Below are 25157 nucleotides of genomic sequence, written 5' to 3'. Positions count from 1 at the left end.
TAGTTTTGTTATTCGGTTGTTTTATAGTTTAAAATTATTCGTTTACTTCTGATGCTATTTTTTTTGGAATAATTATAACTTCTAAAAACTTTCTGTTAAACATTTAGGTAGCTTTTACACTTTTTTTTTAAAGTGGGTAAAGTGATAGAGAAATATGCCTGTTTGCTTATTCATTAATAGTGGCGCATACCACATTTCTAACTTTCATGTTACGTATACTATAAAATGTTGACTTTTTTACCAAATAACTTGCACAGTGACGTATTAGTTAAGTTCGATGAATGATAAATTACTTTATCCTATACGATGATGAAGCCTAACCTATTCACAACATGTAATAATAATTAAGATGTTTTCCTACCATTCACATACTAGAAAATGTTAAATTTCTTACAAATTAAACAACTTTTCTTTATTTCTCTTCGTCTATTGAGGGACAAATATTGATATTACAGATCAGTTTTTCTTATTTTTAATCTATTAAAGCTCAAACGTTATAATGTCAGACAAATATTGCACTCATCAGTGACACATTATCATGCTGACGATGACGAATAATCCCTCTACAGCAGAGTAATTGAAAATTGTAACACTATTCACAACATCAAATCCTAATTAAGGTGCAGAAATTGTTAGACTTCTGACTAAATAAACAACTTTTTCTTATTTTTCATCTATTGAAGCTCAAACAGCTAGTGAAGCATAATTATTCTGACGATGTTGTATGATCTAAAACGGAGTAATTGAAAATTGTAACACTATTCACAACATGAAATCCTAATAAAGGCATTTTCATGCCATTCTAATAAGAGAAAATATTAAATTGCTCACCAAATAAACAAGTTTTTCTTATTTCTCTTCGTATATTCAGCCTCAAATATTATTATGACAGACGTGTATTGCACAGTGACGCATTATTCACGCTGACGATGACGAATAATCCCTGTACAACGGAGTAATTGAAAATTGTAACACTATTCACAACATGAAATCCTAATAAAGGCATTTTCATGCCATTCTAATAAGAGAAAATATTAAATTGCTCACCAAATAAACAAGTTTTTCTTATTTCTCTTCGTATATTCAGCCTCAAATTCACATGACAGACGTGTATTGCACAGTGACGCATTATTCACGCTGACGATGACGAATAATCCCTGTACAACGGAGTAATTGAAAATTGTAACACTATTCACAACATGAAATCCTAATTAAGATGTATTCCTACCATTGATATACGAGAAAATGTTAAATTGCTCACCAAATAAACAAGTTTTTCTTATTTCTCTTTGTATATTCAGCCTCAAATATTATTATGACAGACGAGTATTGCACAGTGACCCATTATTCACGCTGACGATGACGAATAATCCCTGTACAACGGAGTAATTGAAAATTGTAACACTATTCACAACATGAAATCCTAATTAAGCCGCATTCCGTTAATGAGCGCATGTTCAAGCACTAGAACGCGTACAATAGAGTGTGCCAGTATGAGAACAAAATGACTGAGACCATTGTTCGCTTTAATTATTTTAATTAAAAAACTTCCTTTTATATTAATGAGTACTGTTTAGAAGACACAAAGTACCACATGACTACTATTATTCATGAATCAAAAATAATTAATCGTGTACTTTAAATCTATACTAATATTATAAAGCTGAAGAGTTTGTTTGCTTGTTTGTTGGATTGAACGCGCTAATCTTAGGAACTACTGGTCCTATTTGAAAAATTCTTTCAGTGTTAGATAACCCATTTATCAAGGAAGGCTATAGGATATATATTATCCCCATATTCCTACAGGAACGGGAACCACGCGGGAGTAACCACGCGGCGTCAGCTAGTATTTTATACACTTATATTTATCGTAGTTGCAGTAGCAAGTTTTTTGGCTACGGATCGTAGTATCCATTACTTATCAACACTACTTTATTATTATGATGTGAAACATACATCATCATCATTATCAACCCATATTCGACTCACTGCTGAGCTCGAGTCTCCTCTCTGAATGAGAGGGGTTAGGCTAATAGTCCACCACGCTGTCCCATTGCGGATTGACAGACTTCACACACGCAAAGAATTAAGAAAATTTACTGGTATGCAGGTTTCCTCACTATGCTTTTTCTTTACCGTTAGAGACACGTGATATTTAATTTCTTATTTCTTAAAATGCACATCACTGAAATGTTGGAGGTGCATGCCCCGGTACCTCCACTGGGCTATCACGGCTCTTTATGGCCCATTACGACCTGAAAATTAATTTTCCAATCCCAGTAGAAAAATATTTTTCCAATTTGCACGTATATTGCCTACCCTTGTTAAAAATATGTGCACGCCACTAAACGATACCTACAAACGAAACAGTCTGCATTCGAAATTTTAGTTAACTAGCAGTATTAGCATTATAATTCGAGCTCCGGTAATACTTGCTAAATCACTCATGAACTCTCTATGCTATTCTGAATTTCAAATTACCAGATGTATTCGATAATTAGTTTGAAATTCCATTTCGACTATTTGTTTATTTATGGTAAGCCGTGATAGCCCAGTGGATGGGCGTAGGTTCGAATCCGGTCCAGGACATGCACCTTCAACTCCAGTCATATGTATTTCTAAGAAATTAAATATCACGTGCTTCAAATGGTTAAGCAAAAACATCGTGAGGAAACTTGCATACCTGAGAATTTTCCTAATTCTCTACGTGTGTGAGGTCTGCCAATCGGCATTGGGCAGGCGTGGTGGACTATTAACCCAACCTCTCTCATTCTGAGAGGACACTCGTAAGCCGAATATGGATTGTTAATGTTGATGATGATTTATTATTATTTTTATTTTATTCTTTTACAAGTTATCCCTTGACTGCAATCTCACCTGATAGAAAGTGATGATGCAATCTAATATAAAAGTGGGCTAACTTGTTAGGAGTAGGATGAAGATCTGTACCCACTAAATCGCTTGGTGGTACGTCTATACCGGTAGGGTGGGTGGTAACTATCCACGGCCGAAGCCTCCCACCAGCTAAATTCAATTTATGAACTTAGACAGTACGACTATAACATTATTATAAAAATTATCAGCCTATTTAAAAGTTCCAATACAGTGTCAGGGGTCTCTCCTTGTATCGAGAAATATGTTACCCACAATGTTAAAACCGTGTGGCGTCTGCTGGTCATCAATAAAGTTCGCAAGGTGAAACATATTCGGTTCACTTTATCATCTGAAAGACGCCTAGTCAACAAATAACTCCTACCTTGCCTTTGTTGACTTATCTCTCGCAATAGGCTAGTTGACACTTTTTTTTAATGGTCATAAATGGTTCATTATTGTTCTACTGGATTAATAAAATCATATTCTTTTAAATTTTGATTTTTAAATATTTTTTAGCAATGCGAACCAAAACTCCTGTCGGCCATCATCATTATCAACCCATATTCGGCTCACTGCTGAGCTCGAGTCTCTTCTCAGAATGAGAGGGGTTGAGGGGCTGTCGGCTATGATGGTCTATATTTCAACTGTTTAATGACGTCACGTTAACAAATCCTTTACAAACGGAGCGTTTGACATATTAATTAATAATTAGTGTGACGTTTAGTACATCAAGTAACACTGTAACATCACAAAATGGGAGGCGTTTTTGGTGTTTCGAAAAAAATTAAAAAATACATGATTTTTAAATTAAGTTTTATAAGAAATTCTTAACTTTTAATTTAATATCGATATATTTCGGACCTTTATTCCGCGTACTATGCGAAATTAATATTGTTTATATTAAATTTGATATGAGTCAACTACCCCATTGTGTCTAGATTAATTATATCGATTGTCATATCCTAATTAATTACTGGACTAGTACTCCAATTAGTTCGCATACATAATTTACCTTAACTGTAGATCAAATCTGACAACTTGAAAGCCTGTTCCAGGATCACATAATATAGATTTGTTCGCTTATTCGTTTATCTATTTATTATATTTAAATGACCAATTCTAGTAATTTATTTTTCATATATACCTACGGGTTATATTTGTACAAAGATTGGTATATTTTGATAATTTTTGATGATTTTTTATAGAGATAGGTGTATATTTCTTAAAACCTTTAATGGAGCAACGTCATTTTGTTAAAATAACCAAATAACCATGTTAGGTGTTCGGAAAACGAAATATCTATACTAATATTAATAAGCTAAAGAGTTTGTTTGTTTGTTTGATTGGACGCGCTAATCTGTGGAACTACTGGTCCGATTTGAAAAATTCTTTCAGTGTTAGATAGCCCATTTATTGAGGAAGGCTATAGGCTATTTAATATCCCTGTATTCCTACGGGAACGGGAACCACGCGGCGTCAGCTAGTCACTCATATTTCATTTAAAATTACCTACGTTGTAATGAAGAGGAAAACTTTGATTGTTTGTTTGAATAAGCTCTGAAAAGTGAAATGATTTGAAAAATCTTTCACCAATCGAAAATTATATTATCAGCAAGTATCGACTATATTTTATCTCCGTGTTCCCACAGGAATGTGAACTATGTGCATGGCTGGCCAGACAAAAAATAGGCTCATAATAATGCCTAGTTATGTGTATAAAACCAGAAAGTATATTTGAAATAATATCGATAGTTGAATCGGAGTTACGATAAAATTATGAATATGAAAAGCAGTTAATCAATAACCAATAATCCGAGGGGATTAATTGAAAACCATTTAAATTCCCTCTACAATTTTAATTGCTTCGCGTTCATAATTAAAACTTGCGTAACATCGAAAACAGACATGATCATAACTACATACTGGATGTAGGTACTCTTACGTACAAGTTTTGTCGGTGATTTTTAAATGTCAGCTATAAAACAAACAATATCAGCAGGGTTATTATGTAACTCGGTGTACCATTCAAACAATCAGTCACTACTCACGCTCAGAAATGAAGGCATAGCGCTCAGAGTTATTTTCTGATATAGTAACAGCCTTCTAAGCGTTATTCACGTTGGTTCATTATTTCACACGTTAATTTTGTCCATGGACTTATAATGAAATAAATGATCAGTGAGGATCTAAAGTGTAAAGTCTTCGGTGCCAATAATGAAAATGGAGAAATCCATACTTAATCTAAATAAGAATCTTGAGCTATAAGTAATTATTTACATAGTAGAGGTCATAAAAGTCGAGAACCACGAAGCCTTTCGAGATAAAAGATTATTCTTTCGAAGAAAATATAACTAGTTCATATAAAGTTTTGCACGCATTATGAAAGGGAAGACTGCTTTATGCTGATTTTGTTTTCCTCTTTGAGAAGTTTTATTATTAAGTTTTCTCTTCATTCGGTTTATCTATTGGGATATTTGATTTGTTTTGTTGTTATTGTTCTGGTATACTTATAGTGTTGCCAGAGGTGAAAATAGTGACCTATTTTGTGATCTTATAGAATTATTTTACTTTTCTCATTTTCACGACGACCCATTGAGCCGTCCTTGACAAATTCATAAAAAAATATATATTTGGCCTTGACGTTCCGTAAGAAAATATTTTTTTTTATATTTAGGTGAAGATTATCTTCACTAGCGAATGCCCGCGACTTTTTCCGTGTTAAATCTGGGTAAACGTTTATTCCTATTTAACCTCATTGTATATTTTTAAACAGTCAAAAAATCAATAGTTAGTACCAACTTCGGTGAATATAACTCAGAAATTCATATAAATACAAACTCTTTAACTACATATTTGTATTTTACTAATGATATTAGTATGATTAAATAATTTAAATTTACCTAATTATTACACGCTTTATATTAGCTTCACTTGTAACTATGTATGTAAGAAAATTATATAATAAATATATTATAATCTTGGAATCTTAATTTGAGCCACTTCTCGGTTTTCGATTAGGATGAAATTTTGCACACGCTCTCAGTTCTGATGACAATACATGACTAGCTGAGAAACGTCATTACAAATACAATATGGCGGCCTCCCCAATATGGTTGACGGGCTGTTTGAAATCCACCCCCATGATATGGATATCAAATGAAATTGTTTGCTGTCAGGAATACAAAAAAAATTGTCACGTGACTTAAATCTAATATTTGTAATTTGTATTCTTGTATTAAGTATACAAAAATCACATATGTTATCACAAATTAGCATATGTTTAAGTTAGCTTAAGTTTCTTATTGTATTATTTCTCAATAAAAAAAAATATCTGACATTGTTAATTTCCTTAATAATAACTCACATGGTTCGAGAGGATCTCGATGCTGGTGATCTTACTCAACTGCGTGACCCTCGGGATGTACCAGCCCTGCGTCGACGACCAGTGCGTTACCAACAGGTGCAAGATATTACAGGTAACGCAAGGCCGAACGGTGCGGTGAGGCCACACGGTGCGGTGCGGCGCCGGAGATGTTTTGCCGCTTCGCTGTACACACGCGGAGTACGGCACCGTGCGGCATATCATTGATATTTGTATGCGAGACGCCGCAGCGACACCGTGTGGTCTCTCCCTTACAGTAATTATAGCGTTAAAATAATTTATAACATATTTGCTCGTAAAGTCAATATCGTAATGTATCTCATTACGCACATGTGCCGTAATGTAAAGAAAAATGCACATGTGCCGTAATGTAATCTAAAACCTTTATCATCCATCTAATAACGAACGGTACTTTTTTAAATCTTGGCAAAGAGTTTTTATGTCAGAAAAATGCTCAACATTTTATGAATGACAGGCATAAAGGGCATGACATTCGTCATCAACAGGTCACGTGATCAAGTTCTCGATCGTATCTCTCATTCCCATATATATTTTTTAGTTTTCGAAGCGTTAACGTTTGTAGAAAGAGAATCGTGCCTTATGACTTCAGGCCTACTGTTTCAAAACAACAATAATAAATGCGTTGTGAATTCTCATCCACTTTCCGGCGTATTGCAAACATTATAATGTTTGCCGTATCGAGGGTACTCAGTTTTTTGTATTGTTAGGATTGTCAAGCATCCTTTTGTGAAAGGCTATAGCGCACTGACAATGGAATACCTACTCAAAGTATAGTCTATGCAAAGATACTCAGTTCTATTTTTTGAATATACTCAATATTCAAAAATGGAACCGAGTATCCTCTGTCTGTCTGTTCAATAGAGTGAAATAAAAAGTGATACTTTTTTCTAATCTCAGTAATATTTTATGCATTACTGTTTATCAGTCTGTTGTGTGCTTACAAGTATAACTGGCATATGCTGGGGAAGTGTACGGCAATTTAGTTATTACTAGCGGACGCCCTCAACTTCGTCCGCGTGAAATTTAGTTTTTCACAAATCCCTTGGGAATCATGGATTTTTCCGGCCTATGTGTTAATCCAGAGATTTATTTCCATTCCAAATTTCAGCCAAATCGGTGCAGTAGTTGCGGTGTTAAAGAGTAACAAACATCCATACAAACTTCGCGTTTATAGGATTAGTAGGATTAAAAATAATATTTGAAAATGATTGATTACATAATCATTTTTAAATATTATTTTTAATAATATAAATTTTCCTCCTCTTTACAAATAAATTATCAACAAATAACATAAAGGACTAAGCCATTTCAGAAGAGTCTATAGTGTAATAAAGGAGGATGGCGAAAGTGGAAGTCACACCCAGAAGTGTCGTACACTCATACATTTGTATTAATTAAAATTATTACTTTATAAGATGCTTGTAAAAAAAATATTGAAATTTTACAGAACGGGAATCAAGATTACGTCTATACTTAGCATAGAAAAATTGTTCTACTTGTTGCCTGATACCGAAACACCTTGTCGTATTTATAAAGCAATCACGCAGTTGTGTGTCAGCGGCGGTGTTTTTCAGTATAAAATTCACATTTATTCGTATGCATAGATAGGGTACCTTCTAATTTTAAGGTATATCTTTTTCTGCCTGCTTTTCAAGATTGGTTACCATTTGCTTTTTCCTTAGTTTAGTTACGATTGACAACTATTAATGGGTTTCCATTATGAACGCTACTTCTACCTGCTAGTCCCAAAATACATGCAACCTCGCCATTCTCATTTAATCCACGTTTGAACTTTTATTTTTGTGCAGGTATTCGACGACATAATATTCGCATTTTTCACCTTGGAGATGACGATAAAAATGGTCGCCATGGGAATATACGGCCACGGCACGTATCTTGCTGACTCGTGGAACAGACTGGACTTTTTTATTGTTATGGCTGGGTAAGTGAGTAATTATTGTTCATCTAAATTATATTGACTGGGCGCTATGTTGCTATATTGATTCAATATGAAGGGAAGGATGTGAACTTGAGATCAATCATACATATTATGCCAAGTAACACGTTCGCTGCGGTACAAGGTCAATTGACCTCGTACGTCTAGCGGTTTCGTGTTACGGGGTCGATGGACCTCGTACCGCACTAAACAGTTTTAGTACGAGGTCAAAAAACCTCGTACCGCACCAGAGGAAAGTACAGAAAAATCAGGCCGCAGCGAACGTGTTAAAATTATTTATATACAGGATGTCCCGTAAATAATAATAGATTAAACGCAAGTAGGAGATACGCCACCTAATTATTTAAAACTGATTTAGTTACTTTTGAAATAATCCATATTGTTTTTTTTTTTAATTTTCTGTCTAGAAACAGATTTTTCATTGATGTAGCTGTAATTAAAAGTGACCATTTTAACATAATATATTGTGAAAAAAGCATATTATAATGGTATTTCAATTTGTAATACTTAACAAAAATCAGATCTTAAAAATCTCGCCTTCTTGCGTTTGATCCATTATTTACAGGAGAGCTTGTATATATTTAAAACATTATTGCATTGTCTTTAACTGCATAACACGTAATTTTTAAATTAACATTTTGATTGAACCCTGAGCCGTAAAGCTACGAGTAGTTATTAAAATATAATAACAATTGAAAAATAGTTAATTATTTAATTTAAATTTGTATTTTGTTATTAACGATTTGTATTGTGTTATTGACAAGTAAAATTGAAGCAACAAAGGTTAGAAAAAGTATTAGGGTAAAATAAATGGGGTAAAAAGATAAACGCAGTAACTCAAAAGAATTACGACAATATATCGCCCTAATTTACCACAGTATGATCTCTACGAGGCAGCCTCTTATCGTAATCTACAAGATTTATGTACCATCATTAAACCTCATAAAATTTTCAGGGCACTAGAATACGCTTTGAACGTGGAAAATATAAATTTATCGGCTATAAGAACGATTCGGGTGCTCAGACCTTTGCGGGCTATCAACAGGATACCGAGTAAGTATATTATTTTGTATACGATTTATTTTATCCACAGATTAAGATTAATAGGCAGATAGACCATACGGAACACTACGGTGTCGTAGCCGCTACAAATACAAAATTCAAAAACTAATACATTCTCGAGTCGGTACGAAACGAAGCGTCGCATCGCAAGCTTCTTTCAATATTATTCATAAAAAATGGCGTCTTATGTTTTTAAATATTTTAAATTTGTTCACATAAACTAAATAAATAAGATATTTTTTATTGGTAATTATCATAATTATTGATTATTATATTAATTTTTTTAAATTTAAAATTTATTTATTATTTTTTTAAAAAATTTATATTAATTTATGTAATTTTTTATTCGGATGTCAAGGAGACACGTGATGTTTGATTTTTTTTATGGGATTCACCGCCTTTGGACCAGTAGTTCCTGAGATAAGCGCGTTCAATCAAACAAACAAACTCTTCAGCTTTATATATTAGTATAGTTTTTTTCAATTTGCGGTGAAAGAATTAGAATGTCTTGGGAATGAATTTAGTTTACACGGATATCGTAGTTTTCAGTTGAAAAATAGTATCTGCGCGACTATGACAATATACTTTAAACCGAACCGATATAGACCTAAAACCCAACACCCAATCCGTATAAAACCGGGCCGTACGATGGATTATTTTACAGATACTTCTGGCTTTAACGCCACAGGGTGTAAATGTAGGAGTCGGTTGGTGTTAACTGATTTTTGCAGCGATTTTGTGTAGATAAATATAAGGGTGTACCTTAATAAATCTCAACAAAGTTCATGTTTAGAATGAGCTCTACAGTTTCACAATTTCTAACAAAGAGACATTGTTTGTCTTGTATATGGAGTTTGTAATGAACTGCCCTGTTCTAATGGAGAGTTATATTTGAAGCAACTTGAATGTATGAAAATTAGATAAATCCCCTATTTTATTAAATACTTATTGCTAAATGTAACAGTATCTTCAATATTATACAGGTTTTATAATTGTTAAGACAGACATACAACTGCTATTATAAAATATTCAAAATATATAAAATGAAAATATTTTAATAACCATCACATCTGATCTATAAACGTATATTGTAGAGATTTTGCACAATATTGTGGAGATTTTGCACAATATTCTGGAAATTTTGCACAATATAGTACGAAACGACACAAAGGATGTCCACGCCCAAGACTTGCATTCACATTATCCAATAACAAAAGCCATTACCACCCACCATGGGCGGGAAGCCGCAGCAAACAAAGTTATCGTCACCCATCCAATTTCAGCTTTAAAGAAAATCCTTGCCGAGGCACTTACAGAAATTAGCCGTGAACAAAAATTCAGAGCGTGGAGCGCCGATCGATGAGCAACAAGTGAGCGGATACTCGCGGAGTATTGAAACGAACTCGTTCTGTAGGGAAATTTGCATTTTACCTGTCACAAAGACGGTTATAGTCAGGGATCCGTAGAATTTTTTTTACAACTGATTACTATCAAGTTAATTTTTCGTGAGCAGCTTCATCTCGATGAGACGATCAACTTTTTTATTTACGGAAATTCTTGATTTTGGTAGCTAACTGAGTTACAAGGAAATGAAATTTTTTGGGCGTCAGAATGAGATAATGTGCCACGCAATTTGTAGGACATTATGGCTGTTAAATTTTATAACTATTAATTAAGCAACAGTAAAAAATCAGTTGGTTAATAACAAATTTTAATAACCTCGTTATTGATACAAGTTGAGAGGAGGGTAAAAGTTGTAACTAACCAGATGTTTTTTACTGTTGATTAATTAATAGTTATACAACTTAACAGCCATAATGTCCTACAAAGTCCTCAGAAATTTTTATTTCATCAGGATCGCTGACTATTATGTTTTTATTCGTTTTAAATATACTTTATTTTAGTCATTTTTTCTTTCATTCATCCATAAGTTAGGTGAACCAAGAGCTGGCGCTTAATTGACCCAAAAGAATTAAGCATTATCATCTAGAGGGAGCGCCAGTGTATTAGGCACCTACGAATAGGTACTACTTTGCTCAACTTTCACCTTTTATAACATTAGTATGGTCTGGTCGACTATCTCTCGTTTTATTGTGGTGGTTGTACTATAGACACATTGTTTTTATTTTTTTTGTTATGTCTGTTTTCTACTGCAGCATTTATTACGTACGAGTACGCTTGACTCAATATTACTATGGCCGCCGTCTCCAAAATCAGCAATTTAGCGTTCCGGTACGATGTCGTGTGGAAACCGAAAGGAGTGTGGATTTTCTTCCTCCTCCTAACATGTTAGCCCGCTTCCATCTTAGACTGCATCATCACTTACCATCAGGTGAGATTGAGATTGTAGTCAAGGGCTAAATTGTAAAAAAAAAATAACAGAACACTCAAGATTCAAAACAACGAACTGTGTGCCTAGTGGGAGTTTTCAATATTTTCATACTGTTACTATCACGTTGACGTTTACGCAAATTTATATGGAATTGAAACAGTTGTGCAGTAGTGCCACTAGATGGCGCTGTTTCAATTCCTTAGAAATTCGCGTTTACGTTACGTGACAGTAACAGTATCAAACTGCCACTGGGCCCTCTGACCGTGAATGTCTCATTGCATAAATAGACCAGCAGTGAAATAGTAAATGACCACGATATACTAGTCAAACTCAAACAAGAGATGCAAGCAAAAGTTTCACGCGGCCCCATCTGGGGCTCGCAAACAAAGGGGTAGCACGAACTGCCCGCAAATTAAACGTGCCCCAAGTTGCTTGGACATACGTAGCACTTTGTTCTAACACTGATTTATACTTTAGCCAAAGAGCTAAAGACTACTAAAGCACTCTGACCAAGTCAGACAATTTTATAGTTACGATACGTCTGTAATTTCCACAGATATAAGAGGTAACTAGATTTATAAAGTGTCAATTCTTTGTATTGAAACCAGCGTACCCAGGGGCGTGGCCTAAATGGCTGTTTAATATTTAGTGAAAAATGAAATATGTCACCTTTACTTTAGAGTTGAATATTATTTATTCCTTTTGTCACAGAACAAAACAAGACTGCTAGTAAACGCGCGGATACGCTTGCGTTGTTCCGCAGACCCGGGTGTACGCGGGCCACGGCTTTTAGCGTTCTGTTCTGTGGTAATTTCGCTAACTTTTTAGGATTCCTAAGCCAACATGTTATGTTTTTGACGTGATTTCTTTTAATTCGATGGAGCAGCTGCAAAAAACTTGAAAAAAGTTGACGTCATGCGTCGTTCCCTCGCTCTAGGGTTGCCAACTTTTTTACAAGAAATAAAGTATATTCTGGTCTATGAAGATTATTAAGCAGTCTTTTAGAAACACTAACATCTTCTTTTAAAAAATGCAACCATTCCATCAGTATTTTGACGTTGTCACGTTCAACTATCGTCAGTAAACCGACTTTAGAGACAAACGATTTTTTTCTTGCTCTTTATAATTTCACTATGTTCGTCTGAATCAAATCGGTGGAAAAAAGTACAAGAAAGCTGTGATTTAGCATACATTAAGCACACTGATAAAGACGTACCTAAAATGATTTTTTATTTGTCTAACGCTAAGTTTCTAAAGCTGAGATTAAAATTTCAGTAAGAACTTCTAAGGATTTTTTTTACATGCATGGAACTTTTTAGCTATATTCTACTTGAGTAATAAAAACAAGAAGTAAGTTTGCCTAGAGCACTCTTAAATTTTATGAATGGTTAATATTATTTAGATTAACATTAACTTTGCTTTTATAAATCCATTCTTTGAGTTATAAAAACATGAAAACATAGCTCTCAACTTCTAATATTTGCTGTTGGTTACAGACTAGTCATGTGGATAGAACTTTTAAAATTTCAGCTCATTTATAACAAAATAAAGATGTCAGCAAAAGTTTAGTATAAACCCGTGTGGAACTCACAAGGCAAATAGAGCCGACCGCAAATTAGATCCCGACGCAGTTACACCTACATTAGTTACTCCGTTGTTACTTGTTACATTGTCGACTCTATCAGGCTTTATGCTAACTTTACACACTATTACGTAAATTAATTAAACAAAATGCATTATTCAACCTTTTAAATACAAAAATATATTTGGTAAGAAGATGTTTTTGAAACATGAGATATTTATTTTAAAATAACGTCCCTGGTTGTACCTTCGTACTTATATGGGTATTTTAGGTTAGAAGTCACTGTAAAAATTGTATTAAAATAATATCATAATTCAAATCTTACATACTAATACCTACTAAAGAAACTGACTGATTTGCGGGTACCACAATCATATCTTTCTTAAACAACGTTAGTTTATCTTTAAATATTTTAATCGCTTCCACATTTCTGACGATTTTATTCTTTAGCGTGTTCATAAACCGATAAACTTTGCGATCTTAAATACGATTGTTTGTTTAAAGCAATGCAAAATTTATCCACAAAACTTTACGGACTGTATTAAACACGAGCAAAAATAAAGGTCAAGAAGTTTATCAAAACGACAGCACAAAGACCGGGACAGAAACTACCCGAAGGCAAAAGGAATTAAATTATATAAATCACGTTAGCAGGCCGCTCGCCCGCTTGTTAGGCTCCAACAAAAGACGCTCGCTAAACTTTGACAAAACCTCCCGCAAACAACGTGACCGTGTGACCCGCCCGCAAATTAAATCTTGCCACATGTTGCTTAGACACACGTCGCACGGTGGCCGTAGTTACTGCAAACACTGATTTATTTTCGTAATTTAGTTTACCTTGCGTATACTGTTTTTCTTTGTTCTTACATTAAGAGTAGATACATAACACAGAGTGTGCATTTAAATATTATTGAGTTCGGAAAGTACGACAATGTTGTAACTAGACAGGAGTTTAAATGCAATTCGTTGTTAAATCTTGCTACTTAACTTAGACACATCTTACATTAGCTGCTCTGCAATATGTACTTACTTAATTACACTTAAAAATAGTTGTTTTTTGGACACAACTACTCCCTACAAAAAACGCTCGCTATCCTTTGACAAAACCTCCCGCAAACAACGTGACTGTGTGAGCCACCCACAAATTATATCTTGCCACATGTTGCTTATACACACGTCGCACTATTGCCGCAATTTCTGCAAACACTGATTTATTTTCGTAATTTATTTTACCTTACGTAAGTATACTGATTTTCTTTATTAAGTAAGTTTGTACTTAAAATTGGTTGGTTTTATGAAAGTGACTCGTCAGCAGGTTAAATAAAAGTCGTTGTTAAATCTTGCTACACTTTAACACAGCTCACATTATGTGATCTGTATTACACAATTCATTCTTTAAAAGTAGTTGGCTTTTACAAGGTAGGTATCTTATAGCTCGATCAGCAAAAGACGCTTGCTAAACTTTGACAAAACCTCCCGCAAACAACGTGACCGTGTGACCCGCCCGCAAATTAAATCTTGCCGCATGTTGCTTAGACACACGTCGCACGGTGGCCGTAGTTACTGCAAACACTGATTTATTTTCATAATTTAGTTTACCTTGCGTATTCTGTTTTTCTTTGTTCTTACATTAAGGGTACGTTGGAGAAAGTTTGCAATTAAAAATGGTTGTGAGTAAACATCAAAGTAAATAAAAGTTGTAGTTTAATCTTGCTTTACTTAAACAGATATGTTACATTAGCTGCTCTGTATTATATACATAATTATCATAATACAATCCTACTAACAAAAGACGATTGCTAAACGAACATTATAAAACCATTTATCAAAAGAAACCCTCCCGCAATGTGATACGTCCGCAAATGAAGTCTTACTATTTTGTACTTAAAATGGTTGGCATTTGAGAAAAAGGCACGTTGTAACTCGCTCAGCAAAAAACGACCATACTAAACTTTTAAAAAATCTCCTGCAAACCACGTGACCACTGACCGCGTGACCCGCTCGCAAATTCAATCTTGTCATCACGTGGCATACATCGATCTCGTGGTAAGGTCTGACTTACAACAGTAATTCTTTAAAGTACTCGTACAGTTTCCCTCTAACATAATCGTATCGGAACGTCAGACGCCTAACGGTACATTTTGAAAATATAATCTCATACAATTAGACCTCGGAATGAAATACAAGACAAGAAAGACTGCTACAGTACGAACTATCGCACCTGAGAGATCATCGCCATATTATAATCAACGAAGCGAAATGAATGAAATATCTAATATAGTATAAAATCTATTTAGATACTTCACGTACCAGCGAACCTCTCTCACGCTTAGATGGGAACAAATTAATTGAACATAATTGAATTGAGCTTGATGCTACACCTGCCCGCAAATAACCTCATCTAATTATGAAACAACGGTCCGATTATCTCATCATGCTTGTAAAAAGTCAAGGTATTTATTAATTGCCTGCCTATTTTATCCGGCCAACTGGCGGAATTCATGGTGGGGGGTCTACCAACACTGTGGTAGGGTAGATGCAGCTGAGGATCCTCATGTTTGGAAGTCCCTACAAAAGGCCTATGTCCTGCAGTGGACGTCCATCGGCTGATATGATTATGATGATGATGATGATTATGATGATGATGATGATGGTGATGGTGATGATGATGATGATGATGATGATGATGATGATGATGATGATGATGATGATGATGATGATGATGATGGTGATGGTGATGATGATGATGATGATGATGATGATGATGATGATGAAAAATTTACTTAATTCATTTTTTAATATCTCCTGTATACCTATGATGTTCTATTTACGGGACAACCTGTATGTATTATAAATACTAAATGTTTTCCAACCCTTATTTCCGCCACGTCGAACAATTTGCCACAATCTAGCCGACCACAAAGGCAGAGTAAATCCTTCCTACATTTACAACAACAACGTAATTGCATACTAAATTATACACTGTGCTTCAGTTCCCACTCAGTTTCCTAAGTAGGTGTATACTATGATGCCCACACGGGGATACACAAGGATTTTCGAAAAATTAAAAAAAAGTCTTGCTTAGCGGAGCAAGGCCAATTCTTATTATTAACTAGCTGACGCCGCGCGGTTTCACCCGCGTAGTTCCCGTTCCCGTAAGAATACGGGGATAATATATAGCCTATAGCCTTCCTCAATAATTGGGCTATCTAACACTGAAAGAATTTTTCAAATCGAACCAGTAGTTCCTGAGATTAGCGCTGATGACTGATGATAAGTGATTTAAAGATAGATTTAAAAAGAGCGTTGCTTTAGTGCTTTATGTTCAGTGCATAGTTTCATATTGAAAACGAGAAAAACTAATATTTTTTTATTATAATTTTACAATAATTTAAAACTCCTATTATATGTTAACTACCTACAGCCTACATAACATTTTATAAATAAAAAGGGAAATATACTAAATTTAAACTATATCTAAAGACTCTGGTGTCGTAGAATTCGTCCGAATCGATGTTCATTGGTAAAGTGAGCCCAGAAAGAAGGCTATAGACGTTGTATGGCAATACAAATTATCTGGCCTAAATATAGGCTAGCCTTCTGGTCACGGGAGGCGTCAATTAAGCGCTTTGCAATTTCTTCAAAAAGAAAGCGAGTACTCGGACCCCATGGTCCTAGTGTTTCGACCGCAAACGGCTCAAATATGTAAAGAAAAGCTACCTTTTTTAACCCACTTCATTAACGCTACTTTTCATCAAGTTAACGAAAAAATACTTAAATTAAAGAAATTTTGAATACATTAATCTATTTAAGTACCTCGTTGGTCCTATTATTCGCCTATATGCTTTGGAATCAAATATAAATATATCAAATTTGATTTTGTCTGAACTCATAATATTATTAACGAATATTCTACCCTCGGTAAAGGATAGGTCTTTATACTTTGAAACAATTCGCTGGTAATGATGTTGATGATGATGATGATGATGATGATGATAATGATAGTTATAACGATGGTGATGATGGTGATGATTACGATGGTGATAATGATGATGGTGGGGATGATAACGATGATAACTACGTTTCTTTAACAGGCATGCGTATCCTCGTGATGCTACTCCTGGATACTCTGCCAATGCTGGGCAACGTCTTGCTGCTGTGTTTCTTCGTCTTCTTCATATTCGGCATCGTGGGCGTCCAGCTGTGGGAAGGTATACTGAGGCAGCGGTGTGAACTGGTGCTACCACCAAATGTATTACGACCCAAGTGAGTTCTAAGTTTGCACGATTTGTTTATTTAAGCTTTCACGTAACAAATAACGTATTGTTAAGTTTGAATGGTTTGATGTCGAACGTTTGGCTGTGTTTGCTATTGCGTTTAACTATATAATATATTATTATAATGCTGGAAGCACATTTTGAACAACTCAATCAAAAGTAAAAAATAAGATTTAATTTGTTTGTACTATAAATAAATATCTGATAAATCCAATACGTTTTTAATACTTATAGTAATATAGCAACCATTGAAAATAAATTATTTAATTTTGACATCAATAACTTTAGTGTTAGGTGTTGTTTGTATACCAAAAAATCTGATCGGATATCGACCTACGAATGAATTGAGTAAGATATATATTTTTATGCCTACTGAAGTCGTTAGTACTGTACGAACTAATATTAATAAAAATAATAAAAATAGAATTGATAAATTACTACAAAATGGTATTGTAAAGGCACTAATTACGTTGGTGTGAGGTACCTATTTAAAAAAATAAGATAGCCATATAAAACATTTTCCCAAACTTATGCAACTATAAAGCGTTCGACATGCTATCCAGACCATTTAAACTTAGATTCATAATATTATTATTCTTCTATTATGAATGTTTAACTTGTTTGATAGCAGAAGGTTCATATTTTTACTTAGTCTTCGAATATGGCACAATGATATTATATAGTACGAAATTTTCTCCTACCTTGGATAAGATAGCAGTGAAATGACTGTTTATTTTGTATCATTACTCCCAGATCGCTCGTCTTTGTGGCCCGTGACCAAATTGTGACGTCATCGTAATATACGCTACGAAAGTGTTACGTTGCTGAAGCTACTTTAATTGTAGCTAACGTATTTAGCCCAGGAACAAAATATATTAAAACTTTGTGTATGTATATTCATGGCAAATCAGACAAAATTATGAATTTAACGAACCCTGAAAAGTTATTTTCAAGTCTGGAAGATGGATTGGAAACAAATATTCCCCCTGAAACTTGTCCGACAAGATTGTAGTCTACATTTAGTTCGCTATCTTTAAACATTTGTTCAACTCGCCATGTCTAAACATCACAAGTATTCCAATTTTCCTTTTAAATAACTACAATGTCATTAGAAAATTCTCAAATAATAATCAAATCACATTGGGAATTAAATCCAGTATTTTAAATCGCTTTAAATTTTATTTAAGAAGATGGTCCAAAATTGTATGGAGCCCAGGTTCAGTCATTGTACCCTGGTGGAAATAAAAGAAGATATTTTTTTTAACTAATTTTTGACTATACAAATTTACGAATTTACTTTAATTATTTCGATATAATATTCATTCTCTCCCAAAAAATGCAACACTATTACTGGTAATAATGGAGGATTGATAAGGTTTTCATTGAAGTAGTCGATTTGACGTTTGCTGTCAATTATCATGTCATAGTTGCTTTAAGGGCGCCATCTTGATATAACTCAAAAACTTGGGTTTTAATTTTATTTCTTTCTTTTTGTTTAGTTATATTTATTCACTTATTTAGATTTTAATAAAATCATTGTATTTTTTAAATTTTGATGATATGGGGTACAAAAGTGGACCTGAAATGGATCATCTCCTTAAATCAATTAATATTTTTGCGTAAGAGTCGTAAATTACATCAACAGTTTCTGTAACGTTACATGTTCCTTGTAAATGTTACATTACGTTACGTTACAATTGAGGGTCATGAGCCATCTTTGCAGCCCCTTCATACTATACTAACGTTTCTATAGTGGACGCATTTGTTGAACGTTGACGTTGTGACTTCATAATGCTGAGCTATTATTTTTAATACTATTGAGTTGTTGAGCTAGCATCAAAAAGGCTGTTTTAACGGCAATTATATTCTTCCGTTGGCGCGTTTCCTCTGAGCTTACGTTCAACTTTTGCTACGCTGGAGAAACTTAAAGGGTTGTCGAGGCACGTCCCATTGCTAATTTTGACTGCATGCAATATTTAACGCTTACACAAAGAGCACACACAGGGCTGCTCCGTTATTTAACAGTATTTATTAATACTAACTCTCGCTCACTGATACCAATGATGTGCATGTCCAATACAAGCTTACTTTACACGTTAATATTGCATTCCGTCATACATAAGTCAGTTCAAAGCATGAAGATTTGAGGCTATTATAACAGTTAGATAAGTCATGATACACGTAGTTCTAATATCCATTCAAATGTACTGTTATACAAAACATGTTCCACAAACAAAAAGTCGTACATAACACTGAATAGTTTAATTTATTTCCACATACGTGGTGTAAAATGTGACGCAATATAACATATTGAAAATAAGATAAGCCCTATCTGTTAGCTGGATATTGTGAGCTTATAATTTTATCTAATTTAATCACCAATATAACCACATGCACATGTTGAAGAGTTGTATATACATACTCGTACACAGATTAAAGATTCTACAGATTTCTGTTCAAATAAGGTGAACTTTCGAGATCCTATGCAACGCGGTAATAGTAGTTTTTCGATTTCTCAATATTGAATTACAAAAAAAGAATAAATCCTTCAATATTCCTGTAAAGCAATGAAATAGTAGTGTGTTCGCCGTAGTAAAGTCGTTATGCCTTCTTCTGCGACTAATCAGTATCCGGTTAGAAGTGTTTGGTTTACTGTCAGTAAAATTAAAGGCATTTGAAGCCATGCTTAAGTATAACGGGTGCAGCGACTACAATATATTGAATTTTCCAATCATAGTCATGTTTTGCTAAAGGCATAATTTCCCACAGATCTAATTATCAACTAGTATCATCAACCAATAAAGTTTTGCTAAACTACAAGATCAAAAATAGTGCTGAAATGTTAACGTATCAACAGTATCAGTGACGCCTTAAGTGATATCCATTCTTATTAGTAGTACACGTAGTACAATCTAATTTTCGGACTGTGACACTAATATTGCAGAATGTTTTATTCGAAAGTTCACCTCTCCACCGAACACTTGTAATATTTTAGTTGGGTGCGTTATAAGTAATCGCAACAGGTTTACTCGTAACATAGCATAGTTAGGGTACATAACACCCCGTCAACAACCTCAATTTGTTTTGCAGAGACCTCTCCGAATGGTACAGAGTGCGCGTCAGAGTGAACTCGTAAGAATTTGGGATCAAAATATGTGTTATTGGAAATATTGAAATCTGTTGTAACGTGTACCTCTACACATCTGCCGTCCAGATGTGTTTTATCTGCTTTCCTTTACGAACTGGCAGTTTTATAATCAATATTAGGATTTGACTCATTTTCAAACACAATCACTGACTTCATCAACATTGCACTAACAAATAACAGAACTGCCAGTTTGTTATGAGTGACTACAAATGTGAATAGATCTGTCGGTTTTCTATAAATTTCTTTTACGCTGTACGGTCTTTATGATTTTAAGTTATCTTTCTTTTATTCAAAGTGCACTGTATATTACACTACATGTATATAAAATTATTCACCACTTATTAATAACACACACATTTTTATTTATGTTTCATTGTTATCTGTAACAGCTGTCTACGAATTCACGTTATTCATATTAACTAGATGAAATTATTATATTGTATTTGAATATCTTACACTTTACAATGGAAATAATATGATACTTTTGTAACGTTTTAATACAGAATATTCGATACAATTTCATACAAAAGGTAAAACCACAATAACGATCCTTATGGCTATCATGAAAGGGACAAGTATCATAACCTAAATGGTTCGGGTTCCCGTACAACGTTGTTGCTCACGCCGTTAAAGGATAATGGCCAAAAGGCTATTGGCATTAATCTTCTCGATCCACTAATGTTCATTCGACTCTCCCAGTATTCCTTTATCGGCTCTTACACCGACGCAATGGCTAATTATTTTCACCACCTTAACCCTTTCGCTTTCATTGTCTGCATGCGGTCTTTATGTGCCATTAAATGTTTAGTATAATCGCATGAATTATAATAAACCCTGCATCATTAACTGCCTTGAGTAGTGCTTTATGTAGGTCTCATTTATTAACAAAATATTACTGTATGTTTTCCCCTCTAATAATAATTCAGCGCAAATTTAACCGCGCTGTTCTCCATTCCATATTTCATGACGTAGAAACATAATTGCGTATTTTGATTTCCTATATTTTCATTAATGCAACCACTGACCGTCATTTTATTAACCGAATTAATTCACAAAACTGGAATAACATTTTGCGTCATTAGCGGAAACACCGCAAATTGTTTTAATTATAAATAAGTCTTTGTTTAACAGTCATTATGGTATTAATATTATAAAAGATTATTAATATTCGTGAACCTCAATCCCTGAGTAGTGATAATACTGTAGTGTTATTACAAATTTTAAGCTGTTCTTCATTATACACAGCATCTCGTTTCATTACGAGTTTTCGAAAGAGCTGGACTACATTTGCACGACGCCTGAGGACAGTGGAATGCATCTGTGTGGAAACTTCCCCGCATATCGCTACGGACCTCTCGTCTGCAATCAGACGGCGAGACCATTTTCATACAACCATCCAACTAACACATCGTGCGTCGACTGGAACCAGTATTATACAAATTGCACGCAACGGGGTCCCAATCCCTTTCAAGGGACTATATCTTTCGATAACATCGGTCTTGCATGGGTTGCAATCTTTTTGGTAAGTTCTTTGGTACACCTTTTTGTTTAGGCTTAAGTGCTGTCTGATCTAAACTGAATAATGCTTAGAGACTATTGACTTGATTCTTAGCTTTTTCTACTAGATGTGTTTGGAGGTTTCATCCACGCAGTTCCCATTTAAAAATAATATTTTTTATATCGATGCACTTGTTTTGAGATTAATAGAACCCTGGGAGATTAATGCAGTCTTCTTCTTCTTTATCTTTCAGTGCAGCGTTCTGCTAAAACTGGTCTTTATACTTTAATGTATTGTTTTTTTTTAGGTTATATCCCTGGAAGGATGGACAGACATAATGTATTATGTACAAGATGCACACAGTTTTTGGGACTGGGTCTACTTTGTTCTGCTCATAGTGGTAAATATTTAATAAATTATTAATATTATTCAAATCAATATCTATTTAAAATTTTACAACTACCTACAATAAACTTAAAACATTTAAATAATAATTTATTCATATTGTGTAAATCTATTAGGCTTTTATAGTAAAATTGTACACACCCTCAAAGATGTAGTAGGAATACTTTATCCAGCTAATTATTTCTCACAATACCCTCGGAAGAAACGACTTGTATAGTTAGGATAGAAATTCAGTTCAGATAAGTTCGTATTAACTTTAATTATATTTACTGTGTTATCTACATATACAAAATAATACCCTCGGCAGAAAGGACTCATATAATTCGGATAAAACTTCACTTCAGGTAAGTTTAATCTCTTATATTATAATAAACCATTAAATATTTTGCTTTTCTAGATCGGATCGTTCTTTATGATCAACTTATGCCTAGTCGTTATTGCAACTCAGTTCAGCGAAACCAAAAAACGCGAGATGGAGAGAATGCGCGTTGAGAGGGCGCGATTCACGTCCACCTCGACGCTCGCTTCGTCCACCAACAACAGTGAACCGGCCACTTGCTACGCCGAAATTGTCAAATATGTCGCACATTTATGGAGAAGGTTCAAAAGACGCATGGCTAAGAAAATCAGGTAAGAAGATACATATGTTATCGCCGCGTAGCAACGACTTACGGAACGGACGGCTTCAGTGTGCTCGTGGCGTTCGAGGCGAAAAGGGGAGTGTTAGATATCTGTCAAAGGATCCTTTAACCCTACACACATCGTTCACAAGTGCGTGACTCCACTCAAGGTCATTCTCTGCCATTGTAGGGTCTTATTTTAGTTACAGTTTGATTTGTTAATTGAGTTGTCCTGACAAATGTGGTGAATCAGAACCTTTGTTTGATATTAGTTTAGTTATTTTTGTAATCACCTTTGAGTCTGCTAAAACATACTAATGTGAAATATAATTTCTTAACTATATATAATATTTTGTGACAGGTGATGATTCTTAAAATGCATATAACTGAATACAAAACTCTAACACATAACTATAAAAATACATTAAAGTATTTTTTATTGTAGGGTATACAAATATCAAAGAGCGGAACTACAATGGCGGACAAGTAGAGAAACTCTTCAACTACCCGCAAATCGTCCAAAACAACACCATCCCTGTTGTCCTCGAGTGCATCCCCAGGTAATATTTTTCTCTCCGAAACAAATTCCCAGAAAACATTTTTTTGACTGTACTCAACAGCCTTAATACCCCTGCAAACGAAGTTTCTTAAATAACTCCAATATGAAGAAAAATAATATATTTTTTTATTTTCATAAGGGCAATGGAAAGAGTTTGACAGAGGAAGTGAATGACGAACCCCTTAGTAGACCAAGTTTGATGCGTGTACCCTCACTTTCGGCCGCCGATCTTGAGGTAATTATTATTATATCTATCACAGATCGCAAGCGATGCATGTCATAATATGCCTTTTATAGGAACTTCCTAGAACAACAATTCTGCGACGCATATTAATTATTTATCAAAGGTGACATGCCAATGACCTTGAACATTAATTTACATAAATTTAAACTGGGACTCTTGATGGGGTTTTCTTTAATACACTGTAAGTTATTTATCTTATTTAAAAACTTAACAAATTTTATTTAATTTTCTTGCACAAATACTTAACCTATTTGGAATATACACGTCAAAAAATAAGAACAGTACTTTAATTGGTAATTAAATTATTAATCTACTTAAGCTAATATCCACGAAAAAATACTTGGGATTGCGACAAGATCACCCGTTTCGACAGAAAACCGTCAATCCCGCGACTTATATGCACTATAAATTGATATCTTACCATTATTCGAATCATAATTCACTTTCGCAAAATCACGACTTTCTTCTATTTAGTACTTAAATTACAATTTAAAAAGGGTATTTCCTTTACAGATATATAAAAAAGGTAATTTTGTTCTTTTGAACCTAAAATTTTTATGATAGTCATTTTAAAATATTTGGTTGTAGGTATAAGTTTACGTTTCAATGATACAGTTTCACATTGTATATTTTTAGAACGCATCAAACCTGTCGCTATTGTCTCCTCCGTCACTCACTCGGAGGCGATCCTCAGTTATGTTCAGTGACACCGTCCTGCTTCATGTACCGAATGCACAACACGTAGCACATCCCCACAACGTTTGCTCTTCAGAGAAAATGACGCAAACCGGTGAGTTCAATAAGAATTAATAGGAGAAATGAACAGAATCACAAAAATCTAATGACTATATTACACAAGCAGAGTTACTCGAATGCGAGTGATTAGACTACTTATGCCATTACTTTCTTCGATAATTCTTTTTACATTTATGGCAGAATCTCGTATCAATTTTATAAACGATTATATGCAAATACATTGTCGAAAGTAAGACACCCATCTCTTAATTATTTTACGGTACAGGAACTGGTAATTGTGTTGTTGTTATATTTTGCATCTGTTTCTTCAAACAATGCTAGAATGAGATTCGCAAAAAACGATGCGAGATTTTAAAAAATCACTGTATGCTGTTTTTACTCGCTTTAGTAAAAGCGGAAAGCGGCCTGTATGAACTCTTTGTCCCTGCTATTTAGCAATA

At 34.3% G+C, this 25157-nt stretch overlaps 1 protein-coding gene across 1 annotated transcript in view; it reads left to right on the top strand.

Moving 5' to 3' along the window:
- The window catches only part of LOC112050504 (voltage-dependent T-type calcium channel subunit alpha-1G), a 201441-nt gene that overhangs the window by 161340 nt on the left and 14944 nt on the right, over positions 1-25157 (top strand). The window contains exons 4-13 of the mRNA XM_052884135.1: positions 6241-6350; positions 8086-8219; positions 9190-9287; positions 17305-17476; positions 21881-22157; positions 22441-22533; positions 22936-23168; positions 23604-23718; positions 23857-23952; positions 24598-24751. Coding sequence (XP_052740095.1) covers positions 6241-6350; positions 8086-8219; positions 9190-9287; positions 17305-17476; positions 21881-22157; positions 22441-22533; positions 22936-23168; positions 23604-23718; positions 23857-23952; positions 24598-24751 — 1482 coding nt within the window. The remainder of the gene's footprint in view (positions 1-6240; positions 6351-8085; positions 8220-9189; positions 9288-17304; positions 17477-21880; positions 22158-22440; positions 22534-22935; positions 23169-23603; positions 23719-23856; positions 23953-24597; positions 24752-25157) is intronic.

The sequence above is a fragment of the Bicyclus anynana genome, chromosome 11 (genome assembly GCF_947172395.1).
Source record: "Bicyclus anynana chromosome 11, ilBicAnyn1.1, whole genome shotgun sequence".
In the NCBI taxonomy this organism is placed as follows: Eukaryota; Metazoa; Arthropoda; class Insecta; order Lepidoptera; family Nymphalidae; genus Bicyclus; species Bicyclus anynana.
The sequence above is the reverse complement of the archived record's forward strand: the minus strand, read 5'-3'. Positions and strand labels throughout refer to the sequence as shown.